This window comes from Phacochoerus africanus, chromosome 15 (genome assembly GCF_016906955.1).
Source record: "Phacochoerus africanus isolate WHEZ1 chromosome 15, ROS_Pafr_v1, whole genome shotgun sequence".
Classification (NCBI taxonomy): domain Eukaryota; kingdom Metazoa; phylum Chordata; class Mammalia; order Artiodactyla; family Suidae; genus Phacochoerus; species Phacochoerus africanus.
The window spans coordinates 134,617,119-134,630,840 of record NC_062558.1 but is presented as its reverse complement, the minus strand read 5'-3'; the positions used below and the strand labels follow the sequence as shown (position 1 = coordinate 134,630,840).

The following is a 13,722-nucleotide window of genomic DNA, read 5'->3' as shown; positions in this document are numbered from 1 at the left end:
AAACAGCTGTGGTATACCAAGTATTAGCAAACACAAGCAAAGCACACAGAACAAGTGCTAGAAAAATGCTACACTAAAAATCAAGTTTGAATAATGTGGCCTAGCCATGGAATGCTGAGAAATATTAGCAAGTGAAATTACCTTGGGACAATCAACTTCATATAGGCATACTCATTTAGTTGACGTAGAAAAAAGAACCAAAAACATTAATATTCACAGACATCATTCAAAAGTTCCAGTAATAGTACTCCTTTCACCCATACCAAGCAAAACATCATTGTGAATAAAAAAATATATGGTCTTCATCTACTGTTCCTGGCACATAGCTCCTAAAAACCCTTATAATTTCCTACTTAAAAGTCATAAGGGGAGTTTCCGTCGTGGCTCAGTGGTTAACGAATCCGACTAGGAACCATGAGGTTGCGGGTTTGATCCCTGGCCTTGCTCAGTGGTTAAGGATCCGGCGTTGCTGTGAGCTGTGGTGTAGGTCGCAGACAGGGCTCGGATCCCGCATTGCTGTGGCTCTGGCGAAGACCGGCGGCTACAGATCCGATTGGACCCCTAGCCTGGGAACCTCCATATGCCGAAGAAGCGGCCCAAGAAATGGCAAAAAGACAATAAAAAAAAAAGTCATAAGGACATTTTTTGTTATAATAATTAGTTTTGTTCCCATTTCCTAAATAGTTCCAGAATGATAAAGATGAAGTAGGAGTCTTTAGTTACTCATGTAGCACGTCTCTTTCCATCACCTGAGTTTATGTTAATGAGGTGACTTTTGGAAAAACCCTAAAGATGGAGGCTGGTTGCCATGGGAACCAACCAAGTGACTAGAAGGTTGGAACCTTCAGCCCCACCCCACTCCCATCTCCTGGAAAGGGAGGGAGAAACAACTTGCCTCCATAAAAAATCTCTGCTATGCCAAGACACATGTTAATCAAAATGGCCAAAATTAAAGACAGAGAAAATATTGAAAGCAGCTAGGGAAAAGAAACCAATAACATACAAGGGAACCCTGATAAGGTTACCGGCAGATTTTTCAGCAGAAACTGCAGGCCAGAAGGGAGTGGCATGATATACCTAACGTGATGAAAGGAAAAAACCTCCAACCAAGATTACCCTACCCAGCAAGGCTCTCATTCAGATTTGAAGGAGAAATAAAAAGCTTCACAGATAAGGAAAAGCTGAGAGAATTCAGCAACATTAAACGAGCTTTACAACAAATACTTAAAGAACTTCTCTAGGCAGAAAAGAAAAGGCCGCAACAGGAAACAAAAACACCGCAAATGACAAGGCTCACCAGTAAAGGTATATATAAAGATATGAAATCATCCAAGCACAATTATGCAACCAAAATCAGAAATCATGAGAAGAGGAGGGTACAAATGCAGGACACTGGAGATGCACTTGCAGTTAAGAGACCAACAACTTAAAAACAATCTCACACATATACAGACTTAAATCAAAACTTCAGAATAACTGCAAACCAAAAATCTGCAATTGATACACAAACAAATAAGAAAAATCAATGCAAATACAACACTAAAGATAGTCATCAAACCAGAAGAGGAGAGAACAAGAGAAGAAGAGAAGAAAAAAGAGCAATAAAAACAAATCCAAAGCAATTAACGAAATGGCAATAAGAACATACATATCAGTAATTACCTTAAATGTTAAGGGACTAAACGCCCCAACCAAAAGACATAGACTGGCCGAATGGATACAAAAACAAAATCCATATATATGCTGTCTTCAAGAGACCCATTTCAATTCTAGGGACACATACAAATTGAAAGTGAGAAGATGGAAGAAAATATTCCACGCAAATGGGAATCAAAAGAAAGCTGGAGTAACAATACTCATAACAGACAAACTAGACTTTAAAATGAAGAATATTTTAGGGACAAGGAAGGTCACTACCTTATGATCGAAGGATTAGTCCAAGAAGATACAACAATTTTAAATATCTACACACCCAATATAGGTTCTGCTAACACCCTTAAAAGGACAAATCGACAATAACACAATCATAGTGGGGGACTTTAACACCCCACTTACAGCAATGGACAGACCATCCAGACAGAAAATCAGTAAGGAAACACAGGCCCTGAATGAAGCATTAAACCAGATGGACTTAACAGATATTTACAGGACATTCCATCCAAAAGCAACAGAATACACATTCTTCTCAAGTGCACATGGAACATTCTCTAAGATTGATCACATCCTGGGCTACAAATCCAACCTCAGTAACTTTAAGAAAATTGAAATCATATCAAGCATCTTTTCTGACTACAATGCTATACACCTGGAAATCAGCAACAAGAAAAAAACTGCAAAAAACACAAACATGTGGAGACTCAACAACATGCTTCTAAACAATCAATGGATCACTGAAGAAATCAAAGAGGAAATTAAAAAATACCTAGAAGCAAATGACAACGAAGATACGACACTCCAAAACCTATGAGATGCAGCAAAAGCCATTCTAAGAGGAAAGTTTATAGCAATACAAGCCCACCCCAGGAAACAAGAAAAAGCTCAAATAGGATGGACCTAGAGATGATCATACTGACTGAAGTAAATCAGAGAAAGATAAATATCCTATGGCATCACTTACATGTGGAAATCTGAAATACGACACAACTGACCTTGTCTGTAAAACAGAAACAAACTCACAGACGTAAAGAACAGAGTTGTGGTTGCCAAGGAGGGGGTGGGGGAGGGCAGGAGTGGGAGTTTGGGAGTAGCAGATGCAAACTATGATATTTAGGGCCTACAATACAGCACAGGGAACTACATTCACTATCCTGTGATAAACCACAATGAGAAAGACAATGAAAAAGGACATACATGCAACTGAAGTACTTTATAGTTTATAACAGAAACTAACACAACACTGTGAATTTACTATACTTCAATAAAAATCATAAAAAAAAAAAAAATCCCTCCTATGGGGTTTGGAGAGCTTCCTGGCTGGTGAACACGTGGTGGTGCTAGGAGATATAAGGAAGAGAGGGCATGGAAAGCTCCATCCCCTGCCCTGTGCATTTCCTTACCTGGCTGCTCTGGGACACTTCCTTCTAAATTAAACCAGTAATCCAGTAAGTAAAATGTTTTCCCAAATTCTACAAGCCATTCTAACAAATTAATTGAACGCAAGGAGGGGATTGTGGAAATCTACAATTCACAGCCAACAATCAGAAGCGCAGAAGACAACCTGGACTGGCGACTGGCATCTGAAGCGGGTGGGGAGGAGGGGAGAGAGTCTTGTGGGACTGAGTCCTTAACCTGTGAGATTTGATGCTATCTCCAGGGAGACAGAGCAAGAACTGTCTTGAATTGTAACTTGTCCTGTTGGTGTCTGGAGGAGCTGAGAATACCTTGGTTTGGGATTTACACACACACACACAGAGTTTTCCTTTACAAACACATACCACCTATGACCAGAAAAGGATAACAACACGGCTACATCAAATTCAGCAAGTCAGTAAGCCTCTCTCTGCCTCAATTCTACCATTATATAATAAAACAGCAACTCTAATTTTGTCACTGAACCAGTGAAGGTTAATTTTTTTGAAACTGTCAGATTAAGATGCTATTTGAGGGTTTCTGTTTTTTAGTTTTTGGTTTTTTGCTATTCAGGGCCAAAACTGCGTCATATGGAAGTTCCCAGGCTAGGGGTCAAATTGGAGCTGCAGCTGTCAGCCTACACCACAGCCACAGCAATGCCAGATCTGAGCCAAGTCTGCAACCTACACCACAGCTCACAGCAACACCGGATCCTTAGCCCACTGAATGAGGCCAGGGATCGAACCCACATCCTCATGGATTATTAGTCAGGTTCATGACCCGCTTAGCCACAATGGGAACTCTCATGAAGTTTTCTAAAATGTTATTTCTATTATTTTCCTACTGCTGCTAACAAATTCCTACAAATTTGGTGACTTAAAACTGTACAAATTTTGTATCTTAAGATTCGAGAGAGGTCAGAAGTTCCACATCGGTCTCACTGGGCTAAAATCAAAGTGCACTCCACAGGGAGGTTCTAGGGGAGCTCGGCCCTTTCAAGCTTCTAGAAGCTGCCCACTTTCCTTAGCTCGCGGCCCCACATGGCTAAAACCTCTGCTGCTCCACTGTCTGGTCTTCTGTGACCCGTTCTCCCACCTCTCTCCTTCACTGATCAAAGATCCACATGATACACTGGGCCCACCTGGACGATCTGGGCTAATCCCTCCATCTCAAAGTCCTTAATTATTTCTGCAAAATCTCTTTTACCATGTAAAGTAGCATGTTCACAGATACTGGGGATTGGGATTTAGACATCTGGGGGGTGGGGCAGAGGGCATTACTCTGCTGGCCACAGTATTTACATCAGTCATGTAAACCAGAGAAAATCCAAACTGGGTGGGAAGAAGTGCCTATAAGGAACTCAAGTCTTGGGCAAGGAAAAATACAAATTTGGGAGTTCCCTAGTGCTCAGCAGGTTAAGGATCTGATGTTGTCACTGCTCTGGCATGGGTTTGATCCCTGACCCATGAACTTTTACCTACTGTGGGCACAGCCAAAAAAATTTTTTTACAAATTTGGACACTAATTCATCAATATTGTATTTTTCAAGATACTTAATATTCTGTTTTTTTTCAGACAAGTTATCAATAGAATACCTCTGAGACGAAAATTAATGATTTTCAAGGTTAAGGAATACTTACTGAACTAGAAAACAGAAGCTTCTTTTTATTCTTTGTCTTTTCAGAGCTGTATCTGCAGCATATGGAGGTTCCCAGGCTAGGGGTCTAATCAGAGCTGTAGCTGCTGGTCTACACCACAGCCACAGCAAGGCGGGATCCAAGCCTCATCTGCAACCTACATCACATCTCACAGCAACAACGCCAGATCCCTGACCCACGGAGCAAGGCCAGAGATCAAACCTGCTTCCTCATGGATGCTAGTGAGGTTCATTAACCACTGAGCCATGATGGGAACTCCATTTTTTTTTTCTTTACAATAATTTATATGCTCTGAGTTTCCTCTAAAGTTAAAAAGTCAGCCACAATGACTTCTGCATAAATGGATAAAATCACCATTGTGTCTTATGTTAAGGATTTCTTTTACTGTTTTGATGTGGTAATTTTCTTGGTAACATTTCACTGGTATCATTTCTTATTATTGGTCCAGTACACAGTATTATCTTCTCTCAAAAACTAATCCTACAAGACTTTTTCTTTCTTCTTTTTTTTTTTTTTTGTCTTTTTAGGGCCACACTTTCGGCACATGGAGGTTCCCAAGCTAGGGGTCCAACTGGAGCTACCGCTGCTGGCCTACGCTAGAGCCACAGCAACACGGGATCCGAGCCATGTTTGCGATCTACACCACAGCTCATGGCAATGCCGGATTCCTTAACCCACTGAGCAAGGCCAGGGATCGAACCCTCAACCTCATGGTTCCTAGTCGGATTCGTTTCTGCTATGCCACAACAGGAACTCCGACTTTTTCTTCCATCGAAGTTAATTTTGTTTGGGTTACTGCACAACACTCCTTTCATGCGACCAGACGCTGTATCTCAAAAACTAGGAATTAGAAAAGCTAACTGTAGAAGATTATATCTTGCAAGAGATTTGTTTTTCTAGATACAATACTTTAATTTATAGGAAAAATCATCATTCAGATAGCCAAATATATATTACACACACACACACACACACACACGCGTGCACGTGTGCATGTGTGTGATCTTGACTGACAGTTTCTCGCTCACAACTTCCAAACCTTCAGAATTTCTGGAATGATAAAAGTGGTGGGATAATATTTGGTCTCTGGTCCTCAGGTCCTAAAATACTCCAGGGAAGGTGACTTTTAGATCCCACCACAGGGTAGAGGCTGGGTGCCAGAGGAATCAGCCACATGATTAGAGGGTTGGGGCTTTCAGCCCTACCTCCTACATCACCCCAAACTCCAGGGAGGTGGACCAATCACCAGTGGCCAATGATTTAATCAACCATGCTCAAGTAATGAGGCCACCATAAAACCCCAAAAGGACAGGGTTTGGAGAGCTTCCAGGCTGGTGAACACAGAGTCGTGAAGAGAGCCGCACCCGTGGCAAGAGCGTCACGGAAGCTCCGTGCCCTTTCCTCACACCCTGCCCTCTACGTCTCTTCCATTTAGACGTCCATCTATATCCTTCAGCATATCTTTTTATAATAAACCAGTAATCCAGTAAGTAAACTGCTTCTCTGAGTTATGGGAGGTGTTCTAGCAGATTAGCCAAGCCCAAGGCAGGAGCTGTGGGAACCTCTAATTTACAGCCAGTCAGAAGTACCAGTTCACAACCTGGACTTGTGACTGACGCCTAAGTGGAGGGAGTCTTGTGGGGCTAAGCCCCTACCTGGGGAATCCAATTCCATCTCTGGGTTGTGCCAGAACTGAATTCTCAGACACCCTAGTGGTATCTGAGAACTGCCGGATGGTGTGAGGAAGTTCACATACACCCATGTCGGAACTGGGTCTGGAAACCCTTTTTCGCAAGAAGAAAAATAATACTAATAACAACCTTAACGGTTTACATCCTAGAGAAAAACCATCCATATACATAACATTTAATATCAATGCCAAAATAAAGAAAACTTTTTTTTTTGCTAATTTTTGTTAAAATGAGGAAAAGTTAGTGAAAGAAAAGCAAGTGTACAAATGCACTCTGACATATTTAATGCGAGACTTACATCTTTTCAGTTACATCTGACACTCTGGAGTACATACGCGACACCGTATACAGGTTTCCAGCAAGGGGGCCGAGATATAATTGGCATCAATATGGAAAATAACTGCCCCAACTACTCATTTTCAACACAATTAAGTTATGAGAAAGGTGGAGACACTATATCAAATACAACAATACTTTTGTAGACAACTTGCAAGAAAAAGTTGTCTAATTTATTTCCTATGTTTTAAAGTATCATAAAAATTTTTAGAACATGAAAATTTTGCTCAGTAATAAGAATATAATCCTCAAGATCCCATTTCAACATGCTCCTTAATAACGAGATTCTGCTTGAGCTCCTAAGTCAGTGATTCTCAACAGGGTACACCAGTAAACACTACAGGTCACCCCAAAGCGCGGGAGTGGCAGAAGGTGTTACTAATGCCTATGTTCTCTATAATTCTCTAAAATGCCATTGTCATGAGGCAACTGAACGTTTCAGCACAAAACCCCCAGTTTCAACATGCACTTGTCACACAGGCATGACTCCTTCCCCCATGCCTTTGACTGCACTCCCTCCCGCTGCCCGCCAATCTCAAATCCTTCTCCTCCTCGTTAGCAGAGTCACCAGACAAGCCAAATGTAAGAAAGATGCAGCTTTTAAGGTAAAATGCCAAATAGGAAGCAAGTGGTCCAGTGACAACTGAATAAAAATTTTTCAAGTAAAAAATTTTATTTGATTTAGGACTCTAGGTATAGCAAACACAAAGAATGAGTTTTTTCCTTTATATATCCATCAAATTACCAAATACTCATCAAAAAGGTAGGAAGATAGAGAAGTCAAATATAAAGAAATTTGACTTCAGACTTTTCACATCCACAGACTGCCTGGTGATAACGACTGAGGACTCCCTGCTCTTTCCAATGAGACCCAACAGGACCGACTTGCTCTGTCTTCGTCGGACAGGGAGAAGTCAAGCTGGCTCCCCACCGAGCCACGCCTGGGGGGTAGACTAAAAGGTGAAAAGCATGGAAAGCTAAAAAGAAAGAAAAAATCTAGAAATTCAGGAGTTCCGGGTGTGGTGCAGCTTAAGGATCCGGTGGGTTAAGGATCCAGTGTTGCCATGAGTTGTGGTGTAGGTCTCAGACACGGCTCAGATCTAGTGTTGCTGTGGCTGTGGTGTAGGCCAGCAGCTGCAGCTCCGATTTGACCCCTAGCTTGGGAACCTCAATATGCCATGGGTGCGGCCCTAAAAACAAACAAATAATCTAGAAATTCAGAAGAGAAGCAAAAAGCTCTATTTGTAGAAAGGTCTATTTGTTCAGATCCCAATTTCGATAGAAGTTTATTCACAGATTGGTTTAACAAAAAATCTGAATGCCTGCTATGTATCAGGCACTGTTTTAGATACTAGGATACAGCTGTGAACAAAACAGACAAAATTCCCAGCCTTGATAAAGCTCAAATGCTAAGAGACTGATAAGATGCCTTCTACTAAGTGTTTTAGACAGTGACTGGAGTTGCGGAGAAAATTAAAATTGGAGGAAGAGAGTCCTGGACAGGGCTGAGATTTTAGGTGCAGCGACAGGGAGCCCTCAGAGGGAAGGTGATAGGTAAGAAAAGAACTAAATGAAGTAAATTAGCTAATCCTGCATATAGAGAAAACAATCCGGCAGAGCAAAGAGCTGCTGCAAAGGCCTGAGTGTCTTCACAGAAAAGATGGCTGGAGTGAATGAGGGAGGTGGAGAGCAATAAAGGAGGTCAGAGAAAAACTGTGTGTGTGTGTGTGTGTGTGTGTGTGTGTGTGCGCGCGCGCGCACGTGCGTGCGTAAAAATGGAGAAAACAGTTGTTGTACACCTATAAACGTAATAAAATTCATGAAGTAATTTAAAAAATAAAAGATAAATAAAAATGTGGAAAGCAGGTGTTCCTGTCCTGGCGCAAAGGAAACAAATCTGACTAGGAACCACGAGGTTGAGGGTTTGATCCCTGGCCTTGCTCAGTGGGTTAAGGATCCGTCATTGCCCTGAGCTGTGGTGTAGGTCGCAGACACAGCTTGGATCTGGAGTTGCTGTGGCTGTGGTGTAGGCCAGCAGCTGCAGCTCCAACTGGACCCCTAGCCTGGGGAACCTCCATATGCCACGGGTACAGCCCTAAAAAGACAAAAATAGAAAATAATAAGTAAATAAAATTGGGGAAAGCAGATGTGGGACAGAGAACAGAGAGCGCCGATAAAACTGACTTTACTCTGACCAACACAGGGCATCACTGGAGGGCTCTGAGCAGTTTTAGAAGAGCAGCTCCTATTCAGAGAACAGTTTATAAAGGAGGACAAAGGCAAAGAGGGGATCATGGCTTGGACAAGGGTGGTAAGAGGTGGCCAAATTCTGGATATATTTTGAAGAGAGAGTCAATAAAAATGGCATGTAAGGAGTTACCGCGGTGGCTCAGAGGGTTAAGAACCCAACTGGCCTCCATGAAGATAGGGGTTCAATTGCTGGCCTCGCTCAGTGGGTTAAGGATCTGGCATTGCCACAACCTGTGGCAAAAACTGCAGATATGGCTCGGATGTGGCTGTGGTGTAGGCTGGCAGCTGCAGCTCTAATTCAACCCCAGGTCCAAAAGTGCAACCGCAAAAAGGAGAAAGATGGCACGTAAGAGGAAAATCAAGGATGACCAAGGTTCTGAACACAGCAAATGAGCAATGAACTTGCCATTAACCATGATGGCAGAGTGAGAGAATGGTTTTGAGGAGAGACCAGTTCAGTTTTAGCTTCAATGAGTTTGAAATTATTATATATTCAAGCGAAGATGTTGTCTAGGCAGCAGTTAGATATAAAAAGTCTAGGGTTCAGAAACACTAGAAGTTATTACATAGATTTGAGATTTTTATCTGATACTGTATCTTTTCAAGGAATCAATTTAGGGTCACAAATTTAAATGCTCTTCTAAAGGACAACTGATTCCATAAACTAAACTAAGATGGTGTTGGCGCTGCCCTATTCTCCGGGTACAGTATCATCGAGCCAGTGCGAAAGCTAGACCGTGACTAGCGCTGACATGACCTCCCAAAAAATGACGTGGCACCAAGGTGCAGACATCCCAGAGACAACTGCACATCTGAATTCACACCTCTGCCTCTACCACTTCGGTCCCCACCCCAGACTCCAATTTTACCGGTGTCAGGTTTTGGCACTGCTGTCCCCAACATCCTCTCACCACTTAAGATAATATGGCTTATGGGAAACTTATACCCACAGTCATGTAAAAGATAGCGACTTAATACTGTGGAAGCTTTAGCTTGCTTTTGCCTTCTCAATACTGACTCTTCCTCATTCCCATTTTACCAGCTACCAAGCCGGCCTCAGGTTGAGATTTTTTATTTCAATTCCAAATAGGGAAGACTTACATTTTACACTTAAGATGAATTTTATATGCAGTATACATTTTACACTTAGTGTATATACTTTGGAGATAATTCTTCCAGCATAAACTCTGGCAAAGCTAGTGCTAAGATGGTTTTTTTCTCATGTCTAACATTGATAAGCTATAATATACCATATCTAATGAAAACCGGAAAGCACAGGCAGACAGAGAGAAGATTAATTTTCAATATATGCAGACTTCTGTTAACTAATTCAACACAATGCAAACAACTAAAACAAAGTTTTTAACGTATTTCAGTGACATTTACAAATCACGTGACTGCCCAATAAAGACAGGGCTACAATCTTTCATCTAACAGTTCAGAACTATATTACGTAGTGAATAGCCAAAAATATTTGCTGATAGGAAAGACAGAATCCACATTAGCAAGCACCAAATACAATCAATCCTTGGCCCTAAGAACCCAGAAACTCTAGAGTGGGTGGGAATGAGGACTTAATGACAAAGAAACTGTTTTGTAAATGAAACAAGACTAAATCCAGCATTAGTCCTACTGGGAGGAGTTTTTGTTCTGCTATTAGAAGGCACAGAGATACAAGGATGGTTATCCAAAAGTAGATTTATGGAAAGAAATAAAGGCAGCACCAAGCAGACACAGTAGACAAGACGACAAGAAATAACAGTCATAAAGACAAAGTTACACTGACTGGTCTAACTTGCGTGTGTCAAGGAAAGAAACCATCTCAAAGCAGGAGTTCTTGTCATGAGATCTACTAACTTGAAGAAACAGTGAACCTCTGCTCTCGAAAGACTCCATGGCCCCAAGAGGCTAGGATTCACTGCCCTCTATAAACTTATGCGCACTACACCACCACCACGTAACTAACATATACGTAGTACACTACTGCCTGCACAATGGTTTGAAGAGTGTTCCAAAAGGCATACAGATCATTAATGGACAACCACACCCCGACACAAAAGATCACATATTCGAAGAGTCCATTTACATGGGATGCCCGGAATAGGTCTACCCACTGAAACAGAAAGCAGACTAGTAATTACCAGGGGACTCGGGGGGAAAGGATGTGGAGCAACAGCTTCAACGGGCACAGGGTTTCCTTTGGGCGAGGAAACTGTTTCGGAACTAGACAGAGGAGGGGCTGTGCCACACTGGGGAGCACCAAATGCCACTAAACTGTTCAGTTTAAAAATGGCGAACTTTATGTTATGTGAACTTGACCTAAAATTTTCAAAATTCATAATAAATAAAACACTTTTGCATCTCCTGAGGTTTAACATCAACAACAAATCCATGGGATGTAATGAGACAGCACAGACAGCAGAAGGACAACTCAGTGTGCTTTCAGCCTCTGTCCTCAGGACAGGAGAAAACTGGAGCTAAGAGTTACTAAGTATCTGCTGTGTCTGATGTTCAGATGGGCTCATATGCTGGGATTTTTATTTTATTTTATTTTATTTTTCCCCAGAGCAAAACAAACAAAAAACTTGAAATTTCCTGAAATCTACTCTTAGGACTTGCAGGTTCATATAGTTAGCTATTTCATATTCTTGGGGCTATATTCAGAGGAAAAGTAAAAGAAATTAGTACTGGAGAAAAAAGCACATGTACGCAGTTAAGCCATGATTAAGGCTTAGCTATTGTTCCACACACGATTTAACTTTAGAAGTCACTCAAAAAGTTTACAAAACTAAATGTCAAAGTAAGCACCCTATGCAATTTAAATTATATAATTCAAATAGCTAACCTACTCAGAAAGAAGCAAGCAAGAAAGAGAGAGAGGAAGGAAGACAGAGAGGAGTCAAGTAACTGCTTTTGTAATTTACATCACAAATAATTATCTCACAGGGTCAATAACTGGAGGGAAAAACCCTGCTCTCACATGTCTTTGTCCCTAAACAGCTCTGACCCAGTAGCTGGGACCAATATCCAGAATTTTCTTAGAAAAGCACTAAAACACAACACACTCAAGTCATAATCTGAACTATGGAATTAGCTGGCCACGTGAAATCAGTTTCATAAAGTTTGCAAATATTCACTACAAGGCATTCATGTTAAATTAATACCAGCATTTTCAAAGTCAATGTTATGTTTATTTAACTTCTTCGAGTCACACATTTTTGTGATATTTTTAACATCTAACTAAAGCTTCTATCATCACAAGATGCTCACACTGTTTACAAACACTGAAGCAGCAGCTGGTGTTCCTCAGTCACGTCTTGTTACAATAAATCGAGTAGCAGCTTTAAACTTCAGGTATGTATTTTACTACTGATGTGTACAAAACTTTGCTTTAACCTTACAAGTTTTTCTCCCTAATGATGGAGAGACACATGCACAATGAAATGGGAGGTAATTCAGGACAAAGTTATGACAAGATCACAAATAGCTATCATGCTGAGTGAACTACAATGATAATAATATTGACCTTCCTTGTATCTACTGTATCATTCTTAATAGCTTTTCCCATTTCATTCAAAAAAATGCAGAAACTTACCCACACAAGCATTAAGGAATAGCCAATCAGTCTTTTTCATCCTGTTTTTAATTTGCTTTAGTTTTTTGAAGTCCACTTCAAGTTCCTCCTTGCTGCCAACAGCACCAGCCAGTTCGATCCTCTGAAAATCCATTTTCATCTCAGAGTCCCGTTTCGTAGTAGGCGGAGATCTTCTTTGGCTGTTGCCACTGCTACAGCTTCCTCTCCATCGAGCTCTGTCTTGCTCATTTATTATTGAAGAAGCCTCTTCAGTCTCTGCCAACTCGATTGCTTCAATATTATTAGGTCTGGGATGATCACAAACAACGCATTTTTTTGCTTTGGCCCAGTTTTCATACGTGCAAATAGAACAAGTCCAATGCTGGGTCCTTGTGTTCAGTTTATTTCTATCATTGTATTCCTCACAAGGATCAACAGAAAAAGCAACTGGTCTTGAGCCGGATCCTGAGGATTGAGGAGATTCTGTGGGACTCCTGGTCCTACGCTGGGATAAGCACTGAGTGCATCTGATTGCTCTTGGCCAGTTCAAATATGTGCACATGTGACACGACCATTTATTTGCATTCTCCATGCTGTACGAAGACTTAACCCTTGGTCTTGCACTAGAGTCTGGACATATCAAAGGACTACTTCCTCCTTCGGTGCTGGAAGGGTCCCAGTCTCTACCAACATCACTTGAACCACTTTTAAATGGATCTTCTGTAATAATTGTTCCACTGGGTCTCTGGGCACGACACATAGTACACTTGATTGCAGATGGCCAGTTTTCATACGTACAATACTCACAAGCCCACTTAATTCCACGTTCTGACATTGTGCACTTCTTGAAGTGAGTTATGTCAGGCAGGAAGCTATAAATAATTAGGACATGGTTATTAAAACAGTAACTACATTAATTCCACATCTGAAAATATGCCCAAAATATAAAAGTACTCCTCAACTTACAAAACATCAACTTCTCAAAAGACGCATGTAACATTTCATGCTGAACACCTTTTTACTTTTTTATTTCCTTGGAGACACCAGAGATAAGTTCCCAAAGAAAAATCCTAGACTGAGGATTTAATCCAACTGTATTAAATGCAAGAGAGAGAGGCAAAAGATAAAGGGATGTTTGTTCTAA

General features: G+C 41.2%; 1 protein-coding gene across 7 annotated transcripts in view; it reads right to left on the bottom strand.

Annotated features, from left to right (window-relative positions):
* Positions 1-13,722, bottom strand: part of ZRANB1 (zinc finger RANBP2-type containing 1) — a 71,882-nt gene that overhangs the window by 30,777 nt on the left and 27,383 nt on the right. For 5 of the 7 annotated variants that reach the window (XM_047759502.1, XM_047759501.1, XM_047759504.1 and 2 more), the window contains exon 2: positions 12,600-13,450. In XM_047759502.1, coding sequence (XP_047615458.1) covers positions 12,600-13,413 — 814 coding nt within the window. In that variant the 5' untranslated portion in view covers positions 13,414-13,450. Of the gene's footprint in view, positions 1-12,599; positions 13,451-13,544; positions 13,566-13,722 lie in introns of those variants that run through there. The other 2 variants (XM_047759503.1, XM_047759506.1) reach the window with 2 other exon arrangements.